General features: G+C 44.8%; 1 protein-coding gene across 1 annotated transcript in view; it reads left to right on the top strand.

The window, feature by feature from the left end:
* The window catches only part of XPR1 (xenotropic and polytropic retrovirus receptor 1), a 124,391-nt gene that overhangs the window by 78,037 nt on the left and 21,734 nt on the right, over positions 1–24,620 (top strand). The window contains 2 exon segments of the mRNA XM_044301048.1: positions 21,152–21,253; positions 22,603–22,826. Of these exon segments, the coding sequence (XP_044156983.1) occupies positions 21,152–21,253; positions 22,603–22,826 (326 nt within the window).

Genomic DNA, 24,620 nt, shown 5'->3' with positions numbered 1-24,620 from the left:
ATATTTAGCCCGGGCACAGCTGGTGTAATCTTTTCTAATATATCCTTTAGGTACAATGAAAAAGAACTTAATTGAAATTCTTCTCACCTTCCCCGCGACCGAAACTCGAATGTCCATCAAAGCAAACAGCTTTCCCTTCTAATGGCAGCGAGCATCTTTCCAGCCTTTAATTATTTATGGCTTATTGTTTTAATCATGCCGCTTTGATATGTTTTCTCTTTTAGCTGCGCTCACTCTTTTGCTGAGCGGGGTTATTTCATCTTTCTGTGTAGATGAGAGGGAAACATCAGGACTCCTAACAATCAGACGTATTAGAGCATTGATATAACAGACGGTAGATTCCCCTGTGATATTGCCATGTTGTGCTGTAGTCATGCCTGTTATTCACTCTTTAGCTAAGGCTACAGTCGCGCAACCGTATCAGTTTTGCTATCCGCAAAATATAGGTGTGGTCCATATGCGCCCGAATTTTACTTGCAGACCAGTTGTTATTCATGGCCAGGTATATGCCACTATCTGTCACCCGCCATGGTCCGGCAGAATCTGCGACTACTTCCCCGCTCACACCAGGTCTATAAAAGTGTCCGTGGCTGGGAAGGAGATGGACCGGGAGGCCCGTCTCATTATAATTTTCTTAGCTTGGTTTAGGTGTAGAAAATGGTCTAAATGTAAGCCAGCAAGGAAGCGGTCTTACATTTAGAAGTGGCATTGGATGCGCCAAAGTTGTGGAGGGAGCCGGCGCCTCTAACATAACGTCGGTGGATCCACCACCAGGGCAGGGGCTTAATAAATGTGCCCCACAGTTTATCGTTTTTGAAGAACGGACATATAGTTGCAAAAAGCGCACAGATCATCCGTGTGCTTTCCGCATCCATATGTCCGTTGTGCAATAAGAGAGAACATGTCCTATACTTGTCTGCAAAATGTAGACCCATAAATGTCAATGGGTCTGCAAAGATTGAGGATGCAACACAAACCGCATCCGTATTTTGCAGGAAAGTCTGTAATACGGGTGTGGTCATGTGCATGGGCTCTAAGGCTTTGGATGCAAGGTGACTAAAGATCCCTTTACATAGGCCTATGATCTGGTTAATTGGCAAGAAGGCGCTTTCGTAGTAATGCCTATTCCAAATTATCGCCGTGTGTAAAGGTGTTGCTGATCACCCGATGAACAAGCACGCACTCGTCCATCAGGTCGGGGCACTGTTGATGTGGTCACCTGAATCATCCTATCTGGATCATCCTGTGAGAATAGCCGTCTGCTGCCCAAAAACAAGAATTCTCTATGGGGACGAGCAACCAACAGAGGAGATAATTGTTGCATGTAAATCCAGCTCTCGCCTCCTCTAGCGAGCAGGCAATTATTGGGAACAGTTAATTCCTGAATCCTAAAAAATTGCCTGCTGTGTCGACCCTTGTAAAGGGGCCTTTTGGTGAGTGCAAATAGATTTTTAATTACACTGGGCCTTTATTTATTCCCTATGGTAGAGGGGGGCGTCACAGGTGTAGAAATTTTTAAATATTTGATCGTCATGAGCGTAAAAGGGAACTCAATGTTTTTCCCTCATAAAATTACTATTTTTGTGAAATTAGATGTGTGTGTAGATAGAGATATATATATATATATATATATATATATATATATATATATATATATATATATATATATATATATATATATATATATATATAATATATATATATATATATAAAGAAAAAAGGCGGCACTGGCTCAACGAAGAAAAAGCGGGTGCACGCCTCAGAGGGAATGGAAAATTTCCCTATTGAAAATAACAAGAAAAATGAGAGGCACTCCAAGTAATAAAGTGGTGAATCCTTTATTCACACCAGTGGTGCAACGTTTCGGCTCTGATCGCGAGCCTTCCTCAAGCAAAGACATAACTCAAATGACTGTGATTATATAGGAAGTACAAATAATGTGGCAACACCCCAGTGGGTGTGGTTAACAGATCATAAAAATAGAACAATACTGTGCATTAAATCAGCATAATGTCTGCAGTGTACAGCACATATATATGCATATGGTGGTCATCATCAATAGTGAAATCACAAATATAAGGCATGTCTGCAAGTGAACTTCATAAACCTGATGGTATGATATACCAACGGTCAGTGTGCATACATGTGATAAAAGAGGAGAGGGGGAGGAGCATTGAAGTTTTACTCGCAACATACTTAACAGGTAAGGAGGCTCATTCCTGGCCGTGAACTCGGCGTTCCGGATGTCCGTCTGCGCAGGCGTGGCAGCGCACCAATAATAGATTCTCAGCATGCCGGACACGCTGCGCATCATCACACTGGCGCTGCGCGTCATCTCAATAGGCCGATCCACCTCCACCTATTTGTACTTCCTATATAATCACAGTCATTTGAGTTATGTCTTTGCTTGAGGAAGGCTCGCGATCAGAGCCGAAACGTTGCACCACTGGTGTGAATAAAGGATTCACCACTTTATTACTTGGAGTGCCTCTCATTTTTCTTGTTATATATATATATATATATATATATATATATATATATATATATAAAAATTTTTATTATTTTTTGTATATATAGTTTAGTGGGAAGAGTGTCAATGTAAGGCCTCATGCACACGGCCGTTTTTTTTGGGGTCTGCATCAGAGCCACAGTTTTTGCGGCTCGGTTGTGGACCCATTCACTTTACTCCGTGTGCTGTCCGCATTCGTTGCTCCGTTCTGAGGCCCCACAAAAAAAATATAGCATGTCCTTTTCTTGTCCGGTTTTCAGACAAGAATAGATATTTCTACAATGGGCTGCCCGTTCCGTTCCGCAAATTGCAGAAGTCACACGGGCAACTTCCGTTTTTTGCGGACCGCAAAAAATGGCACGGTCGTGTGCATGTAGCCTAAATTGTATTTTAAGGATTTCAAATTCCGTCTGATTCTGGGTTGAGGAGTCCAGTGGGCGGTCCTACTTAGTAATTCACAGATATCCTATATGCACTCTCTTACAGGGAAGCCTGCCTATCACAGAGTAGGGCCGCCTACTGGACTCCTAACATAGGAGTCAGGATTACAATGTGTAAACATACAAGTTATATACTGAATTTCTTCCCACAAACCGGTCGGCCTGCTCAGCTCCCCCCGCTCTGTATCGCGCTGCCCATAGATTAGACTGAATTTCACAAATCACAGGTTCCCTTTTAAAATACTTGATTTACACTAAAAGCAGCGACTGAGGGGAACTGGGGAAGCCTCCCCCGAAAGTGAAGCAGCTGATCATCAAATTAGTAAGAAGAAAAAAAAAAAAAGAGCCCAAAAAGACGCGAGGTACTACCTATAGACCACCTATAGTGTTTCCGTGTCTGTGTTACTGTCACAGGACTTGGGTCTCTTAGGCCACTTTCACACTTGCGTCCAGGATGCATGCGTTCCGCTAGGATGCGGTTTGGTGAAATCAAAATGGGGAAAAAGAATGGATCCGTCACTAAATAAATTGAAAGTCAATGGGTTACGCATCCGCTTTTTTTTAGACTGCTTGTCACCATTGACTTCTTTGTTTTCAGTGACGGATCTCTGAACAGATCTCTTTCCATTCAGAATGAGGAGTAAATGGAAACTTTTTTTTTTTTTTTTTTCCTCTCCTGGTATTAAGATCCTCTTGTCGGATCTCCATACCGGGAAAACAACAACGCAAGTGTGAAAGTAGCCTAAGACGGTTCTGTGATGGTTCAGAACCTGAGGCTCATGTGTATCCGTCTCTCGTTTATCTGTCATTGATTTAATTTCTTCTAATTGCAGATATGCACTATATATGTAGACCCTTGACATAGACTGCAGTTAATGCTGCTCGGGGGCCCCATGCTTTTAACCTTGCTCTCCGTACGGCGCTTCAAGGTCTTTCTACATAATTGCTGTTCGCTTTTAAAAAGAAAATAAAAAAATGTCCCCCTATGCAAATGTTATGCTTAGCGTCCACTTCACTGCCGTCACTTCATCTCGCATCTTGATTCCATTTAGTGAAGCCTAATTTATATAGTAAAATGCACACATGCTGGGTGGAATCTGCGATAATTCACTGATCTGCCGATGAAACAACTACAGCTAAGGGTACGACTACACGACGCGTCGCACAACATCTTATGTAATGTAACATGACAGTCGCCAAAAATCCATCTTTTTTTTTTATTAATTTTTTCTTGCTTCGGTCGCATCAGTCACCGCATGCTGCATGGCAACACCATTGAAATACAATATATGAAATTTCGCCATGTAGCTATACTCTTTTGTATTGCACAACATATGTCATATAGCCACACCTTAAAGGGCACCTGTCAGCAGTTCTGTACCTATGACACCTGTTACATGTGCACTTTGCAGCTGAAGGCATCTGAGTTGGCCCCATGTTCATATGTGTCCGTATTGCTGAGAAAAATGATGTTTTAATATATGCAAATGAGCCTCTGGGAGCAGCGGGGGCTCAGCTCTCTCTGCAACTCATGTGACCTCTCCTCCACTTTCACAGGACCAGGTGTAATGACATTTTCGCTGCATGGCACTATCAATCAAAGTGCAGGGGATGCTGCACTTGCAGAGAGAGCAGAGCCTCTTGGTGTAATGGCAATGCCCCCGTTGCTTCTAGAGGCTCTTTTGCATATATTAAAACCTCATTTTTCTCAGCAATGTGGACACATATGAGCAATGGGACCAACACAGATGCCTTCAGCTGCCAAGTGCACATGTAAAACAGGTCAGCCGGTGTCATAGGTACAGAATCTGCTGACAGATGCCCTTTAAATATGTGACTGTTCCCAATGGGTAATATCCATTGAAGCAGGCTATAATAAAAATTTTTTCCCAGTGTCCTATACAGTTGACACATTTTTTTTATGCAATTTTATTCTAAGTTGCATTATACATTGTGTATGACTACGCTGACTTGCTATGAAAATTGTTTTTTTTTAAATTGGAGCTTTTTACAAAGCAGGATTAAAATATAGCTTTTATCCATTTATTTATTTTCATTTTCTTAATTTTTTATTTTTCGGTACTGTTGCCATTACAAACCCACACGGCTGTACACTGTATATAGGACCCTTTATGACGACCTAATGCTATGTTTGTCCCATAATATCGAGCTCCTTTCCCGCCTTGACACGTTTCTGGTCCCTGCACTAAATTGAATTTAGCTGCTATTTCTGCCACACGCCTCCAGAATTCTGTTCTAAGCTGCATTTTAATAGAAAGACGGGGGCAGGTGCAGTAACGGCGCACTAGGATGTAAGGGGTAATTGGCTTCTGTACATGGCTAATTTGATGCACAGTACATGACGGGTTCCCTTCAATAGGAGACGTCTTGTACACCAGCAACAGATGGAATTATTTTCCTATACCGTCTAGTGCAGAACGCTATTTTCTTTACCTGCTTATTTAACAGGAGGCCAATAACGGATCCCCCCCCCCCCCTTTCTATGTTTAGCATGTTACTTGCCATCCTTATTTTCTTGGGAAGTGTGTAATAAAATGTATCGTCCATCCCGTTATATCAAAGAAGACAAGATTATTTCCATCAGGGCAGCTGCCCCAAATAGCAGCGAGATCAGCTTCTCCGAATACTGCCCGAGGGTTTATTGGGCCAAGAAATGATGGGAGGATCAATGCCAGGCTGCTCCGCAAAAGCCGCCTTGTTTAGGGCTTAAATCCTCCCGATGATCAAGGTGAATGATCAATGAATCTAGGAAGCTTTTAATGAAAATGACACACAATTGTCAGCATGTTCTGTGCTGTGTGATCGCGTTCACGTGTTTTATTCAGTCTGAATATCGTACTGATCAGAGGCCTGACGAGATTTCTTGGTTCGCTTAACATTATTTTGCACAGCAGATTTGTGGTCAAGCTACAAGAATGAATCACTCAGAATAGTATTACATTCACCATTCTTTAGCGTAACGATATGATCTGAACACGCTTGATTGATCTCTGACCTTCATAGTGAATTAAAGGGGTTGTCCCACAAAGAATATTTTGCGGTTTTCAAACCAGCCCCTGGATCTGAATTATTTTGTAATTGCATGTACTGAGTTAGGCCTCCTGCACAAGGCCTTTGCTTGGCCATTCCGTGCATTGGGGACCGCAATTTGCGGTCCCTAGTGTAGGATTCTGCAGACTGATCCAGACTAATTCAACTTCAATGGGTCTGTTATTCGCACAGCAAAAATATCGGACATATTCAATATTTTTTTGCTGTGCGGAGGCACGGAGAGAAACCTATGGAATGCTTCTGTGGGGTTCTGTGCCTCCGTTCCGCACCGCAACCTTCCGGATTGTAGAACCATTCAAGTGAATGGGTCCGTGATACAGTGCAAAAACTGCCAGAGCCCATATATTGCAGGCTCACTGTTTGCGGACCGCAATAGCGACTCAGCCAGCACGCGGTCGTGTGCATGAGCCCCTAGGGTACATATTTCTGGGTCCGCATCTGTTCCACAATTATTTCAATGGGGCTGCAAAAGTAGTTCCGTTCCGTGGTCCTGCAAAAAAGATGAAGCATGTTCTTTTCTTGCCCGCAATTGTGGACAGGGATAGGCATTGCTATCACAGGACTGGCCATGTACGGTCTGCAAAATGCTGAACGCACACGGCCGGTATCAGTTTGCAGACCACAAAATACTTGCAGATGTCTGAATGGACCCTTATTCAGTAAAATGTATGTTTAGCGCCACCTGCTGTGTCAGTGAAAAACGGATCCGTCCCCATTGACTTACATTGTAAGTCAGGACGGATCAGTTTGGCTCCGCATCGTCAGGCGGACACCAAAACTCTGCACCCTGCGTTTTAGTGACCATCTAAAAAACGCAACGGAGACCAAACGCAGCAAAATTGATGCATTCTGAACGGATCCTTATCCATTCAGAATGTATTGGGGCTAAACTGATCCGTTTTGGGCCGCTTGTGAGAGCCCTGAAACGGATCTCGCAAGCGGACCCAGAAACACCAGTGTGAAAGTAGCCTTAGATGTTTCCTCAAAATACTTTTTTATTCCTATTTCCCACTCGGTATCAGTGATGGTCATCAGTGGCTTCTGTCTGGGATCATGTTTAATCCAAGGGATCAAAAGTAATCTGGAGCTAAGTGCAGGCAGTTCCTTAGATCAGGGGTGTGAAATGGACGCGACATAAAGACCTCATACATGGACACGGATGCTGGTTTGATACGTTTGCACCCTTCATCCAGGTCCTCTTTTACTCTCTAGCACTTGATGCTGTATTTTCAATGAACATGTTTGTCCCCTTTTCACAGGGTGTTTCTGCCTCTGGTCACTGGTCCTCTGCGCTTTGGCCTCCTGAAATGTCTCCTCGAGGGAACAGTATAATGGTTTCTATAAAGACAAAAAGACCTGATGGGTTTGGCAGGTGCTGCTGTAGGATTAGCGATTGTGCATTATCGCTTCCACTCACTCCAACGCACAGCCGCCCCCCTCCATCGCTCCCAATCCCTCCTGTCTTTCTATGGAACAAAAAAAATATAATATACAATTTTCTCTAAAGCAGCTATTTGATGCCATTTTATACACGCTTGAAATGTGTCAGTGGGGTCACAGATTCCATCTCTCTCGGCATCCCCCCCCCCCCCCCCCCCCCTCCGCTCCCTGCGGCTGCATATAACGTGCATAAGAACTCTGATTGCTGCTTACACAAGGGAGGGGGAGGTCGCCTGCTCTTTATCATTTCTTCGCAACTTCATTAACCTCTTCTCGGCTTGAGTCCTGTTTGTATATTAACCCTTTAACTCTTACAGATGGACTCCCCCCCACCGTATAACCTCCATGTGTAAAACCTACAGAACATGAACCCCTTGGATCTGCTTAACCTGTGCCATTACCCAAGACATATATAGAACATATCCAGTAATTGGGGGGGATCAGAAAACGTCTTGGCCGGTGTATTTGTCCCGTGGTCATTTCCACAGGTGCAGTCTTATATATTATTTCCCTACAAGTCTATATCATTATAGATGCATAGGCTGCAGTCCGTGACCTTGAGGATTTTTCCATTTCATCTCTCCCTATTTCCAGACCTGCTGGGTTTCTCAATTTGACACGTGTCCATTTCCCTGAGACCTGCTAAGCGCCAGTCTATCAACACCCTCCCGCTCGGATAGCTGCGGAATATAGACGCCCTGCCCTCCACTGCTAGGCGACCGCAGGTAGCTGTCGGTGGTCATGCTGGGGCGTGTGAGGGGTGTCAGTAACGTTGCTGGTGCAGAATGTGATGTGGTTGGGGAGGTGGCGGTTTCCTTTGTGTGACAATCAAGAGGATTCTGGGGTGACATGGTAACCGCAAGCAGGGAGCGCTCTGATTGGATGTCACCCCCGCGCACGATACAATGCAGCAAAAGGGGAGTCCTGTTGACACTGTGACAACACTTCTGCGACTGCCTGGATATTGCTCTTTCTTTGCAGAAGAATAGATATGTAATGAACGCCCTTCATGAAGCACATTATATTCTTGATTGGATCAGTCCCGAATTTTCTGCACAGCGACCTTCAGCATTCCAGCTTTGGTGAAACTACGACTTCCTAGCATGCACACTTGCTTGGCTGTTCTCAGAACTCCTATAGAAGTGAATGGAGCATGTTGGGAGTTGTAGTTTTACAACAGCTGGAGTGCCAGAGGTTGCTGACTTCAGCTATATATTTTATATGTCTACAGTCTTCCTTCCCTGGATAGCCTCCTAGTCCTTATTATTTCTTTTATGATATGTGTGTGTGTATATATATATATATATATATATATATATATATATATATATATATATATATATATATATATATATATATATATATATATATATAGTTAGTGTGTGTATATGTATGTGTGTGTGTGTATATATACATACACATATATATATATATATATATATATATATATATATATATATATATATATATATATATATATATATACACACACACACACACACACACACACACACACACACACACACACACACACACACACACACACACACACACACACACACACACACACACACACAATTTTTTTTAGGTGCCGCCCATATTGTCTACTTATAAGACCTGTGTAACCCAAGCTAGTAAGAAGAGCGTCCTCAGAGCTACAGGTTGCCCATGTCGGACTCATTGGCTTTGGTCGTTCCGTTTCGGTTATCCCGCATCGACAGGTTCATTCTGTGCCATAGTCATCTCTGCGTTATCCCCAGGGACCCGTGTAGTGCTAATGATTCCCAGCTCACCCCTACCAAGTGTCGTGCTCGTCTTTGTGTCCTTGGCCCGATAAATCATCCCCCTCGGTCATCAGTCGGCACTCCCACCGCAGTCACTAATAACTTCATCTTCTGTAATAAAATAGAAAATAAAAAGCACATTTTCATTTTCACAATATTTCCGAGACCTCATCTGCTGTGATGATAATTACCTGCGTGGCCTGAGGCGTCGGACTGCGGAGCACCTTCCGTAGCGCGGGTACCCATCGGAGAGAGATGCCGGCGGCTTTGAAATCCAGCGCAGAGCGAGAAAGATCTCCCTTATCCATCAGATAGTCCTAATGAGTGTTTAATCTGTATGATACAGTTCTTAAACTAATAGCAGTTACACCATTAAATTGGTGATTTATATTCCCTCTCATGTGCCAGCAGCGGGCAGAACTAATTATGTTTTATCCTGAAAAATAATGCCCACAAGCCTAGATCTACTGAGAGGCAACCTTTACTCTTCTAGTAACTGGACTTCATTATTTCGGTTGTGCCTTTCGCATGTGGAGAGGACACGCCAAATATTAATGTGGTCGGTGCCGTGACGAGGAAAATATGCAATTTTTGTAATGTTAAATCAACGAGGACCTGTCCCTTCCCGTTGGCTTGTTGTATTCTCTGTAACATAACACTTCTACAGCAGGGATCAGCAACCTTCAGCCTCCAGCTCCTGCGAAACTACAACTCCCAGCATGCCCACTTGCTCAGCTGTTTTTGTAACTCCCATAGAAGTGGAGGATTCTGGGAGTTGTAGTTTCAGAACAGCTGGAGTGATGGAGGTTGCTGATCCCTGTTCTAGAGCATTATTTCTCACAAGGCCTCTTTCACACGTCCATGATGATATCAGTGACGCGATGGTCAGGGGTTCGTCTGTGAAGATGTGATAGATCTGTGTTTGGTCCGTTTTTTTTGCCCTTCATGTGTTCTGTTGCTAAATCTCTAGCGGTTATAGACCTCTAAGCATAAGTTCACATGGAAAAACCTGCAGCAGAAACAGAGGCTGACCACCTGGTATCTGCTGTGGTCCTGCATTTTGGATATGATGGATCCCCTCATGGCATTAGCTCCAGAAATAAGCAGTATGGGCAGCCTGACATTGATGATGGGAATTCGCACACACAATCCGTCATCTGAATGAGGCCTTTCCCATTGAGTCTGGGGAAGCGGATTCACGACCCTCTGCTGAAGGCTGTAAGTGGAAGGGACTAAAATGCTAATGACTCTGAAGGGAACCTGACATCCCAATATTCAACTTTTCACCTTGCCCATTACCTTTTTCCCTCTCCCGTGCTTTTTCCGATGGCGTCCTTATACCGCTTGTCTGGTGAAAAGCCACTTTATTCAGCGATTGTGCGGTATGTACTGTGGCGGTTAGGGAGGCTGGATCTTTTGAAGTCCAGGATCATACCTGCTGCGCCCTTTCCCTGCCTCCTGCCCCTTGATGGACGTTTATGACATGTGGCACTTCGTCTCAAAGTCTCGCACAGTAGCACCCTGTCTCCTGCGCGGTGAGGCCTGGTTTTCAGCATCTTGCTTTGCTGCTTCTCTGTGCATGCGCCAGACAAGAGCGCCGTCGGAAACCACACTGCGAGAAAGAATAAGGTAAAGTCGAACATCCGGATGTCAGGTTCAATAAATACAAATTCTCGTTTTAACACACATCGTCACTCGTTGGTTGACATTTCTTTTGGACTGCCTGACCGAAGTAATCCACTTTCACATTAACAATTGGAATGGAAATAATTATGAGAAAGAGACTGAGGACCGACACAGATAAGAGGGGCCGGGTTGCTGGTGGAGGGGTATTGACTACTAGTTTCTAGCTCTTGGCTCCATGTCCTACTGTGTGAGGATCCGTTCCATCGAGGACTGTCTTCAGAAAGTATAGCAAAACACAGAATGGGCTACTTTCACACCAGCGTTTTTGCTGGTCACGATAATAGATCGTCACGATAATACATTGACACACATTGTGAGTCATGATGGATCCGTCTTGCGCCGCACCACATCACGGACAGCGAAACGCTGCTTGCAGCACTTTTGTGTGCGTCATTGGAACGGGATGCCTTCTGGAGCACTCCGCTCCCTTCAGTTCAGTTTTGTCCCCATTGACAATGAATGGGGACAGATCTGAAGCGTTTTCCTCCGGTATTAAGATCCTATGACAGGATCTCAATAGTGGAAAGGGAAAATGCAGATGTTTTCATCCGTGTACAGGGAGAAGCAGCTGTGGCGGTGCGGGGACCAGGAGCGGCGCAGGGAGCCAGGTAAGTAGATTGTGTGAGGGGGCCTGGCATATGGGGGGCATTTGTTAGTCTCGGATAACCCTCTTTAACATCAATACCTTTACATATTTCTACTGTTGGTATTATGTTGCTGTTTGGTCCTCGTTGTTCTTGTTTTTATACTTGTTCTCCGGGTGTTGAGTGTCTGTAATCCTCCAGATGCACCCGTAGCCTTTCTGATTGTATTGACTTGGGCTTCACGTTTCTTAAGTTACTAATTGTATCATATGGTATAAGATCCTTTTAACAACGTTGTACCCAAATCTCATTGTAGATACTCACCCCCCCTCATGGATTCAGGATGTGGTTATTACGCCTTTGATCCTTTCCATTACCTGTCTGTCCGTTAATGGAGTCCTGCCCGAAATGTCCATAAATATAATCCGATCAGCAATATGTTGCTGGCAGATTTCTTTCCTTTTAGACTAAACCCAGGAACCTTGGGCGATGGACGTGGGAGGCCTGGAATCTGTCTCTGTGCTGCTTCCAGGACGCTGCTACTGTTTTTGCCAAACCGCCTATTTTTCTTTGGCCATTACTTAAGTGAACTTCAAAGTTCTCGCCAGGATTCTTTTGAGGATTGAAAGTCATTTGTAAATGCCAGTCACCGGCATGAGAACTAAGCAGGGTCTCACGTGGAGTTTTCTTTCTGTATGTGGAGGGTTTCGATGCTTGGGTGTGAAGTTTGACGTAGGAGTCTGTGTATTCTTGGAATCGTAGAAGCCACGATGAGAAATGGAAAGGTTACGACTATTATGATAAAACCCAGAATAAAACATTTTCATTTTCATGATGTTTTCTTTCTGGTGTGCCAGCTCTTACTAAGGGGAGCTGAAGAAAGGAGTTTCTGTATTAGACGGTATTAAAGAAGCGTGGACGTCTTGACATTTATTGCAGTAGAATAAGCCGTTGCCAGAAAATTCAAGTGGAGACCTTATTGTCCGGCTGTAAATCTATAAAAAGCTTCAATAATGAATGTACTGTTATCCTCACCAGCTATAGGAATCGTCTGCATACACATTCATTTGTTCAGGCTGCCCCCTTGCAATGTGTTTGCCCATGTCATACCATGGAGCACTGCCAGTGAGTCTCCATACACAGCACCCATCCAAAACCCTACTCCTACTGATTAGGGACAAGCACCCTGAAACCGCTTTTCACGGATGGATATTTGGCTTGGCTCTTTTCCCGTGTCATGTTCTAAGACTTGTTGAAAAGTCAGATTTTGGCTGATGGGGAAAGAGATGGTTCTCTTTCATTGGGAGATACTTCTTTGCATTGCCAATATGTCTTCGTACCATGGAACTCTTTTAGTAAGTCTCCATACACGGCTGGTCTCTTTAAGGACAGCCTAAGCTTGCCCATGTAGTGTTCCTTAATAGGATGACTGACAGGAGGTCCAGGATGATCCCACTGAGGTGCTGAGGTTGGAGTCACCCGCACCGTCTTTGGTGCAGGTTATTGAGCCAAAGCCAGGAGTGAATTCAGAGGGGAAGGAAAATGCAAAGAAAGCACTTGTTCTTGTATGAACACCCACATACCGTATACCATGTATATATGTATACTGGTCTAGTGGTCCTGAACATGAGGACCTCTCTGGCGTTTCCCGACCCAAGCTCTTGTTTTTGCCGCCAGCAGGTTACATAATGATCTAATACTCTCAGCATTAAAGGGGTGGTGGAGCAACTTATATTGATGACCTATTCTCAGGATAGGTCATCAATATCTGATCGGTGGGGGGTCCAACACCCGGGACACCCGCTATTCAGCTGTTGGACGTGGAGGCAGTGCTCTATGCAAGCGCCGGTTCCTGGCAATTTCACTGCGCGTCATTTCCTGTTGAGCAGTGCTGTAGTATAATTACAAGTACTCGCTCCATCCAAGTGAACAAAGCGAGTACTTGTCATTACATTGCGCCGCCATAACTTCCAAGGCGAAGTGCAGTGTTATGAACGGGAAGCATGGAACGCCTCCATTCAAACAGCTAATCAGCGAGGGTCCAGGGTGTCGGACCACACCGATCAGACGCATCCTGAGGATAGATCATCAATATAAATTGCTGCACAACCCCTTTAATATAGGAGCATCAGGCACTTGTGCACCTGATCAACAGCCATGGGTGCCCTCCTGAATTCAACTGTATTGCCTTGCTCAGACAATGATAGAGTTTCATACTGAGACACTGTGGTATTTGGTTCTGTTAAGGCGGTATTTTGTGCTGCACTGTGGTATATGGTTCTGCTGGGGCGGTAGTTTGTGCTGCACGGTGGTATATGGTTCTGCTGGGGCGGTAGTTTGTGCTGCACTGTGGTATTTGGTTCTGCTGGGGCGGTAGTTTGTGCTGCACTGTGGTATTTGGTTCTGCTGGGGCGGTAGTTTGTGCTGCACTGTGGTATTTGGTTCTGCTGGGGCGGTAGTTTGTGCTGCACTGTGGTATATGGTTCTGCTGGGGCGGTAGTTTGTGCTGCACTGTGGTATATGGTTTTGCTGGGGTGGTATTTTGTGCTGCACTGTGGTATATGGTTCTGCTAGGGCGGTATTTTGTGCTGCACTATGGTATTTGGTTCTGCTGGGGCGGTATTTTGTGCTGCACTGTGGTATATGGTTCTGCTGGGGTGGTATTTGGTTCTGCTGGGGCTGTATTTTGTGCTGCACTGTGGTATTTGGTTCTGCTGGGGCGGTATTTTGTGCTGCACTGTGGTATTTGGTTCTGCTGGGGCGGTATTTTGTGCTGCACTGTGGTATTTGGTTCTGCTGGGGCGGTATTTTGTGCTGCACTACAGTATTGCTGGCCCTGCCCACCTTCTCAGTTTGTACCCTCCTACTACATGGGGCCATTTTAACTTTTTTTCTAGGACTGCCGGTACTTTAAGTTCCCGGTCTGCCCCTGGCTTTGTGTACCTCAAAAGTCAATGAAGCGGATGACTGCTTATTGAATGGATTATTAAACGCCCTGCGTTGCGTGAAGGTAACGGGTCCTTGTGGATAAAAACATTTACGGATTCTCTCCATTCAGCAGTTCATTTTTCATTATTTTGCAGGTTTGGAATCGGACATTCTTTGTGCTTTGTAACCTTCATCTCAGTGTCGTTATACAGTGGCGGTCAGAACATTATTCCGTCTTTTTCGTTCCCTTTGTACGTTTGGAGAGGGGACTTCAGTAATTACAACCCCCAGTGTGAGATCTAATAGAGGCCACGCACAGAAGGCCCCGGTCTTCTCGCTTCGCAGGACTCTGCCGACCAATTATCGAGTGCTGTTCCTGCGAGTACGCTTGTTATTTCTCTATTTTATAATCTTGGGCAGTCATGGACTCGTCCGGATATTAAAAAAGCAATAAAAGGGTCTGATGTGTTACAGGACTAGCAGCTAGTGGTGGGATTATCGCTGCGCTGCCGGGAGAGCTCGTATGCGGGGTGGTTACATATTGTCTCTGCAGCGTCTGCCATTATACATGTGCGATCATTAATGCGGAACAGAAGGCATCGCGGCTGTTATTGGCGAATTTGCACACAGTTAATGATATCTGCACCCCTCGGACCCTGCTCCGCTTTCGGCACTACTCCTCCAGGGGCGCCTCTATAATATTTTTTAGGACCCATACCAAAAAAATTACCATCCCAGTGATAGGAGTCAAATTAGGTGAAGTGGTAGGTTTCATTGGAATCTGCTGTGAATTGTGATCCTTTATGATCGTTCTGGTATGTAATCCCATTTAACCCATTGTTTGGGGCTTCAGATCCCACTTTGATGCTTTATAAATCTTAGAGTTAACGTTTCCGTAATCCCACAATAATGAATTTGAAATGTCATGTGTCTCGGATAAAGTTTCACTTGGTAATGATAATGGAATCATATTATAGCGGTGGTGACTTATTATAATTTTTTTGTATCCGAATCCTAGCTCTGTAGTGCCACCTATAGGCGGCTGCCTTGTAAGTCATTGTCAGCCTTCTGCTTGCCTAGTTACTCTGGTTATCAGCCACACTAGAGGCATCCATCCGTTGTCAGTAGCGTTACGGAGTTGTCGATATAGGACTTGCCATACCCATAAAATAATTACACGCAGACCATCTGCAGATTCAGCTGAATTTAGAGAGACGTGATGGCGTCTGATATCTGTGTTGGTTGTACTGAAAAGAAGAACGGTGAATACTACTAAAATAAGCTAGAACTGCCCGTGATCCGGAGATAAATATGTCTGACAAATCTTAAAGGGGTTTTCCACCTTTTAGATATTGATGACTTTTCCATCAGATAGATAGGTCAAGGACAAGAAAAAAAAGAAAGAGAAAATGGTCCTCTTTGGCGATAGACACTAAAATTGGAGGCGTTACACCTACTTCATTGGGCCTGGGCACTCTGTTCATTGTGTTGTCTGGCTAGGTTATCAGTATCTGTTCGGTGAGGACCTGACACCCGGGACCTCCGCCGATGAGCTGTTTGAGAAGGCACCGGAGCTCGGAGTAGTGCCGCATCCTCCTCGCAGCTCACCAGGCACCGTGCCATATGTTGCATAGCAGCAGTGCTTGGTATCACAGCTCAGCCACATTCACGTCAACTGGGCTGAGCTGCTCCTAGGCCACGTGATCGATGAATGTGACGTCACTGGCCTAGGCAAAGCTGCGAGAAGGCCGTGGAGCTAACGTTAGTGCCTTCTCAAACAGCTGATCGGCGAGGATCCCGGGTGTCGGACCCCTAATGATCAGATACTGATGACCTTTCCAGGGGATAAGTCATCAGTTTAAAAAAATCTCGGAAAACCCCTTGAAGAGTAGCTCTAGCCTAGAACTAGACAGCTCTGTCCGTTGTGTGAGGGCTGGAGCTGGTTCCGTTAAAGTGAATCCACTACACAATGGACAGAGCTGTCTAGTTCCCACGCTAAAGCTAGTCTGAAATAGCTGATTGGCAGTGGTCCAATACCCCACCCATCAGACATTGATGATCTATCCTGAGGACAGACCATGCTTCCCGAACCACAGGCAGCATATAATACCCACAGGCTCCCTGGTTACACACTGCTGTTTTACTATGTAACGCTGCAGCATATCAGGGAAGAAGTCTGAACACAAACCAGGAATGGGGTGAAGAGTCTCCTGGGGTGACCGTTTGCTGGCGTCTTCCTCCCATCTGTGCTTCATTGACATGTTTCTTCGTGTACATAAGGAGAGATTTGTCAGTAAAGCTGGGCAGGGAGAAGGTGTCCATTAACCACTTATGTGATGCTTCAACAGTTCTTTGTGACCAGGGAGCCTGTGGGTTCAGGCAGCATGAAGCTCCTGACAGCTTCCCTTTAAAGGGCTTCTCTCACTTTAGTAAGTTGCATTTATCATGTAGAGAAAGTTAAATACAAGGCACTTGCTAATGTATTGTTATTATCCATATTGCTTCCTTTGCTGGCTGGATTCATTTTTTCATCACATTACAAACTGCTCGTTTCTATGGTTACAGACCACCCTGCAATCCATCAATGGTGGTTGTGCTTGCACATTATAGAAAAAAGCACCAGCCTTTCTGGTGGCAGGGACCATGGGAGCGCACAAAGGCTAGTGCTTTTTCCTCTATTGTACAAGCAGGGCCACCGCTGATGGTTGCAGGGTGGTCTGTCACCTTGGAAATGAGCAGTGGATAATGTTTAAAAAAAATTTAATCCAGCCGGCGAAGGAAGTAATATGGATAATAATAATACATTAGTAAGTGCCTTGTATGAACTTTCTCTACATGATAAATGCCACTTACTGAAGTGAGTCTGTCCTTCTGGGGTTGACCTATTTTACATATTCTTCGCAGGTAATTGTATAGGTATATACACTGGTCAGTGGGAGAATGGCCTCTTTGGCCCAATTTTTTTTTTAAATATATGTATAAACCTTGATAAGCTGATCACTGGGTGTCCTACTGTGCTAATGGGACATTCAGCGAGTTTCTCAGATTGGTTGCACGGATCCAATAAAAAAATATCCAATAACATTTTTTTTTTAACTATGTGTGAATGTCATACTTTCCCAAAGTACTGGACAATAAGACGCATCTAGGATTTTGAGGAGGAAAATGAGAAGAAAACAAGTTTCATCACACCTCAGATCAAACCCCCAAATCAGACCTCAATTCTTCATCAGACCACAGATCAGACCCCAAGCTCCATCAGGCCTCAGATTAGACTTCCCCACCCTCCATAAGCCTCAGATTAGACCCCATCAGACCTCCGATCAGACCCTTCCAACCTCAGATCAGATCCCCAATGAACCTCGGATCAGACATTAAAAAATAAACATAACTCGCTCGGTCTGGCCAGCACTGCCACTCTGCAGATCCAGGACTCACCACTTCTTGGTCGTCTTTCGGCCCGCGCTGAACGTGTGACCTGATGTCTCACAGCGTCAGGTCTTAGTGCATGGCTATGTGCACCACATCTTGACACTGCACGCAAGAAGACCAGGGAGGGTGAATACAGCCAGGGCAGCGCTTCCTGTGCCTCCTGCATGCTGACGACTGCTTCCATAATGGGAGCGGTTATTAGCCTTTGAACTGTAAGCCGTATTACCATTTTCCCTCACTTTTTTTGGGGGAAAGTGCGTCTTATAGTCCCAAAATATGGTAGTTCGATTGACTTTAGGGGTCCCTATGGGGAAATAAGCTCTTGGGCCAAGTTTACACAGGAAGGATTTGACGTAGGTTTTGGTGCAAATTTCATTCTGAAATCTGTGTCAAATTCGCCCATAATCTGCTTTCCATTCTCGTGAATTCGGCTTCTGCAACCTGATTTACAGGATAGAGAAAAATTCTGGTGGGAAAAAGATCTGCAAGAGTAAGAGGCCCGCTCCAAACTGCCCAAAGAAAGTGGATGAGCCCAAAGCGGCTAAGCGTCAACGAACTGGACTAATCTGAGTGTGGATCTGCGGCATTTCACGCAGTACTTGTGCAGCCTTGGTTTTCTGTTTTGGGTCATATTAGACAAGTGTGAACATACTCCTATGCATACATAATAACAGAACCAGTTTTCCTCGGCAATACAGTAGGATTATCTGCTCCAGCGATGTAGATTATCATCTCACTGTTTCAGTTTGACCTCTGACTTTACTCCTTTATTGCAGCCACGTTTTGTTCACGCGCCCCCCCCCCCCCCCTCCACTATTGTTATGCTGCACGCGTCTGTACTCAAGGCCAGCAGTCCTTAATGTACCTCCGGGCCTTTATTATACGGCCTTGAAGTGCTGCTAGGAAACATGACATTTTTTGTGGTAGCCGTAGTCATGGCAAGTCATATAAAAGAATTTGCAGGGACATGCATTCAGCATCGGTCCTGCTCGAGCTGTGATTAACCTCAGGTCAGGACCTGAAGGACATGGCGGCTGTGATCATAAGCACATTGCATGTGTGAATCTCACTTGCCTAATGTGGCAGAGAGCAATGATGCGTGGTGGGCTATGTGCGATCCCCCCAGGATTATGTGCCGTATAGTCTCATTCTCGATATATCATAAATTGAATCTTCCAACATGCGAAGGGGCCAAAGCTCAGTGCCCTGTTATTTCTGTCCACTTCTGGTCGGCTGTATGAATCCATTCACCCATCGCGGCGGTGTCAGAGAGCCGAAATTGAATAAAGGGGCGCAGCGATCACCTGAGGACTTCTGCTTCTTGGTGGGGGTCTCGGCAGCAATTACTAGGACATGTCAGAAGTTTGGTAAGATGATAGAGCTGCACAAACTTGGTGAAAATGCCTAGAGGAGCTGGAGTAGAAGATATGTAAAAAGGCATTTCTCATCACAGGCCTCCCCTTTAATATGAGAGACCCCCATAATAATCACCTGATTGACACGGGTCCTGTTCATGAGTCCCCCAGAGCTACATGGACATCTACTGGGACTATCAGAGGGAGATACCCTGCATGTTTGGGGGTGGGGTGTCCCAAGGGGATGACTCCCCTTTTTGATATGCTTGTGCGCTATTAAAGGGGTTGTTCAAGTTGCCTTTTTTTATGACCTAACTACAGGAAGGCAGTTAAAATGGTAATAAAAAAAACTACTTTAAAGGGAACCTGTCATCGGGATTTTGGGTATAGAGCGGAGGACATGGGTTGCTAGATGGTCGCTAGCACATCCGCAATACCCAGCCCCCATAGCTCTGTGTGCTTTTGATACATATGCAAATTCTCACGTACTCATCTCACGTACAGGACTCATCTCAGGTTAATTTGCATATGTATCAAATCCGTTTTTTTACACAATAAAAGCACACAGAGCTATGGGGAATGGGTATTGCGCATGTGCTAGCGGCCATCTAGCAACCCATGTCCTCAGCTCTATACCCAAAATCCGGGTGACAGGTTCCCTTTAAGTACTCATATTCTGGAGGTCCCGCTGATCCAGCGCTGCCTCATCTTCTTGGGCTACTTTCACACTAGCGTTGTTGGATTCCGGTATTGAGTTCCGTCCTAGGGGCTCAATACCGGAAAAAAGCGCTTCAGTTTTATCCTATTGCATTCTGAATGGAGAGCAATCCGTTCAGTATGCATCAGGAGGTCTTTAGTTCAGTCCCTCTTACGGTATTTGGCCAAAATTCCGGAACACTTGCCGGAATGCCGTATCCGGCATTAATTTACATTGAAATGTAATAATCCTGGATCCGGTACCAAGTATTCTGGATGCACAGATCTTTAAAAATGTGGGGGGAAAAATACAGGATTTTCTGGATAACAGCGGAGAGATGGATCCGGAGTTTCAATGCATTTGTCAGCTGGATCCGGAAACAAATGCTGTCCGTTTGCATATAGATTTCCGGATCCGGCCTGCCGGAATCCAACAACGCAAGTGTGAAAGTACCCTTACCTCTGGGCTGCAATTGTAACTTTTTTTTTTTTGCTGCAGAGGTGACATCCTGTATACAGCTGCAACCCATCACTGGCCTAAGTGGTCTCGTGCCATACACTGCTGAGGTCAGTGATTGCATGCAGCTATATACGAGACATAATAGAGCCGAATCAGCACATCATGGAGGACGGAACGCTGGATCGGTGGAGCGCCTGGAAGGAGAAGTTTAAAAAAAAAAAAAAAAAATGTATCTGCCCACCAGCAATTAGTCTGTAATATTGCTAACTTTATTAATAATCAATAAAAAATTATTCTGATAAAAAAAAAAAAAAAGCAATTAGTCTGTAAGAAAGTGCAACTCTTACAACCTCTGTAGGGCATGTGGAAAGGGTCTTCATGAAGAGGCAAACCAAGAACCCAGATTAAATGGTGATTTTTAATATTCAGTCTGGATGACGGATACCTGTTCACTAGAGATGAGCGAACTTCTGTTTTAAGTTCGGCGTCTAAAGTTCGGCTTCCGGTTAGCGGAGAATCCCGATCTGGATCCGGATATGGATTCCGACTTCCGTTGTGGTCCGTGGTAGCGGAATCAATAATCGGCCATTATTGATTCCGCTACCACGGACCACAACGGAAGTCGGAATCCATATCCGGATCCAGATCGGGATTCTCCGCTAACCGGAAGCCGAACTTTAGACGCCGAACTTAAAACAGAAGTTCGCTCATCTCTACTGTTCACCTTGTTCTGACTGTCCTGTCTTCCTCCTTTTTGTCTTGCAGTAACGGACGAGGACAACGTAAAACGATATTTTGCCAAGTTTGAAGAGAAATTCTTCCAGACATGTGAGAAAGAGCTTGCCAAAATCAACACCTTTTATTCAGGTAACTGGGATGGGACAGAACATGGGATGATATGGGCAACCTGTACCTCTCTCTTCAAAGGCTTCGGGGGCATTTTTTTAATAATTGCATTTTATTCATTTTGGGCTAAAGATAATTTTTTTTCGATTGATCTGTATTAAAAATATTCAGCTGTTTCTGAGATACAAGTGTTAAAAATCAGTCTGTCTGCAAGCTGTCGCAGTTTGTTTTCTTTGAATCCAATTGGCTCAGGTGTGGCTCTCATCTCTGATCTCCTGACCTCCTAAACACTTAAGCCATTTTTTTTGCAGATTGATAAGAACTGAGCTATGATGAGTGTGTACGAGGTCAGGAGATCAGAGATAAGAGCTACACATGAGCCATGGATGAGGGGGATTCAGAGAAAACTGACTGACAGCTTGCAAACAGACTGATTTTTAACCCTTGTATCTCAGGAATGGCTTAAAGGGACTCTGTCATTAGATTTGTGCCCTATAAGCTAAACATATGGCCATGTCGGTGCTAATAACATGAATCCTAAACTGCCCTTATTAAACCTGCTTGTGGCTCTATTAGCCCAAAAAAATGGTTTTTATAAGCTGTCACTCACCTACCTAAGGTGCCCAAGGGGTTTTACGTTAATCCAGGGTGCCCGCCCGGACCCCTCGCCGTCTGGTTCCCAGCGCCGCCTCCCTCACCTCAGCGCCGCCTCCTCAATCCACCCGTCTCTCTGCCAGATCCGGTGCCTGCGCACTAGGCTCAGCCTGATGGCCGCGGACTCCTGGCAGCCGCTTCGTTGAGCGAAGTGCGCATGCGCATCAGGCCGGCGCATGCGCACTTCGCTCAACGAAGCTGCTGCCAGGAGTCCGCGGCGCATCAGGCTGAGCCTAGTGCGCAGGCGCCGGATCTAGCAGAGGGACGGGTGGATTGAGAAGGCGGCGCTGAGGTGAGGAAGGCGGCGCTGGGCACCAGACGGCGAGGGGTCCGAGCGGGCACCCTGGATTAACGTATAACCCCTTGGGCACCTTAGGTAGGTAAGTGACAGCTTATAAAAACCTGTTTTTTGGGCTAATAGAGCCACAAGCAGGTTTAATAAGGGCAGTTTAGGATTCATGTTATTAGCACCGACATGGCCATATGTTTAGCTTATAGGGCACAAATCTGATGACAGAATCCCTTTTAACATTTTTAATAAAGATCAAATTAGAAAAATATTTAGCCCAAAATAAGTAAAATTCGAACATAATTTTCTTTTTGTTATAGCCTTAGGATTGGCATCACTGCATTGTGATTCCCGTGACAGAGCTGTTGCTTGCACTTCTCTGATATTAACCCCCTATTTTCAATGATGATCTTGTGCTTCATTACAGAAAAGTTAGCAGAGGCTCAGCGACGCTCGGCTACCTTACAAAATGAACTGCAGTCTTCACTGGATGCACAAAGGGAAAGCAGCCGGTTGCCAGCCCTCAGGCAGCGGAGAAAGGCCCTCCTTACCCTCTCGCATGAGGAAAGAGTCCAGCACCGAAATATTAGGGACCTGAAACTGGCTTTCAGCGAGTTCTATCTCAGCTTAATTTTACTGCAGAATTACCAGGTACAAAATGGCCGCCAAGTCTAAAGAACTGCTTATTTCATCTGCAAGGAGAAAATGCTTACTAAGCTCTATAGTTGTGTGGGTCTTGTGTCTGTAAGAAATGTATGTCCTGTCCACGGTTATCAGAATGTCTGCGATGGGAATAACCTATCAAATGGGTCATAACTTATCGCATGCAGCAGTGTGCTCAAAAAAAAAATCGGCCACCTCTCAAAACACTTTAGACCAGCATATCCGCTGCACTGCTGAAGGACGCTCTTAATTTATGAGACGGTTCGGCTGTCCATGAACCTAGGCTGAAATCTTCGGCTGCTCTGAACTGGTGCAAAATGAAAACTGCCGTATAACCGTGCCACACACCTTTTTGAAAAAGTAGCGGTAGTAGTGTAGAGACTCCACTTGTGCCTTCATTTAGGCACAGTGGCGTTTAAAAAGTTACAGAGACTAGGTTTGCTTTCATGGGAGGGGAATGATGAATCCCCTTCCCTGTCTGTTCCAGGGCTGTGGATCCTGGCGGTGACCCCCTTCTTTGTCATTAGACCACTGCAACCTCTCACTACTACTGAAGTTCTTGTGCACATGACCACTGAGGTCATTGATCGGCTGCAGTGGTCTTGTGACCATGAACAGGTTGCGGCCCTGCAGTGACTACTGTGTTTTGTTGTTTTTTTTGTTTTGTTTTGTTTTGTTTTTTGTTTTTTTTAATTAAGCCAGACATCCCCATTAAGCCTTCTTCCTTTTGGGTAACTGCAGGCTTTGTTCTGTGTTAAGTGCAATAATAAAATAACATGACATTTACCCCAGTGTGTGTATGTATGTATGTATGTGTATATGTGTATGTATGTATGTGTATATGTGTATATACAGACGTGGACAAAATTGTTGGTACCCTTTGGTCAATGAAAGAAAAAGTCACAATGGTCACAGAAATAACTTTAATCTGACAAAAGTAATAATAAATTAAAATTCTATAAATGTTAACCAATGAAAGTCAGACATTGTTTTTCAACCATGCTTCAACAGAATTATGTAAAAAAATAAACTCATGAAACAGGCATGGACAAAAATGATGGTACCCCTAACTTAATATTTTGTTGCGCAACCTTTTGAGGCAATCACTGCAATCAAACGCTTCCTGTAACTGTCAATGAGACATCTGCACCTCTCAGCAGGTATTTTGGCCCACTCCTCATGAGCAAACTGCTCCAGTTGTGTCCGGTTTGAAGGGTGCCTTTTCCAGACTGCATGTTTCAGCTCCTTCCAAAGATGCTCAATAGGATTGAGGTCAGGGCTCATAGAAGGCCACTTTAGAATAGTCCAATTTTTTCCTCTTAGCCATTCTTGGGTGTTTTTAGCGGTGTGTTTTGGGTCATTGTCCTGTTGCAAGACCCATGACCTGCGACTGAGACCAAGCTTTCTGACACTGGCTAGTACATTTCTCTCTAGAATTCCTTGATAGTCTTGAGATTTCATTGTACCCTGCACAGATTCAAGACACCCTGTGCCAGACGCAGCAAAGCAGCCCCAGAACATAACAGAGCCTCCTCCATGTTTCACAGTAGGGACAGTGTTCTTTTCTTGATATGCTTCATTTTTTCGTCTGTGAACATACAGCTGATGTGCCTTGGCAAAAACTTCGATTTTTGTCTCATCTGTCCACAGGACATTCTCCCAGAAGCTTTGTGGCTTGTCAACATGTAGTTTGGCATATTCCAGTCTTGCTTTTTTATGATTCGTTTTCAACAATGGTGTCCTCCTTGGTCGTCTCCCATGTAGTCCACTTTGGCTCAAACA

Source organism: Bufo gargarizans, chromosome 7, assembly GCF_014858855.1.
Source record: "Bufo gargarizans isolate SCDJY-AF-19 chromosome 7, ASM1485885v1, whole genome shotgun sequence".
NCBI lineage: Eukaryota > Metazoa > Chordata > Amphibia > Anura > Bufonidae > Bufo > Bufo gargarizans.
Note: the sequence above shows the minus strand (reverse complement) of the source record. Positions and strands in the feature narration are given on the sequence as shown.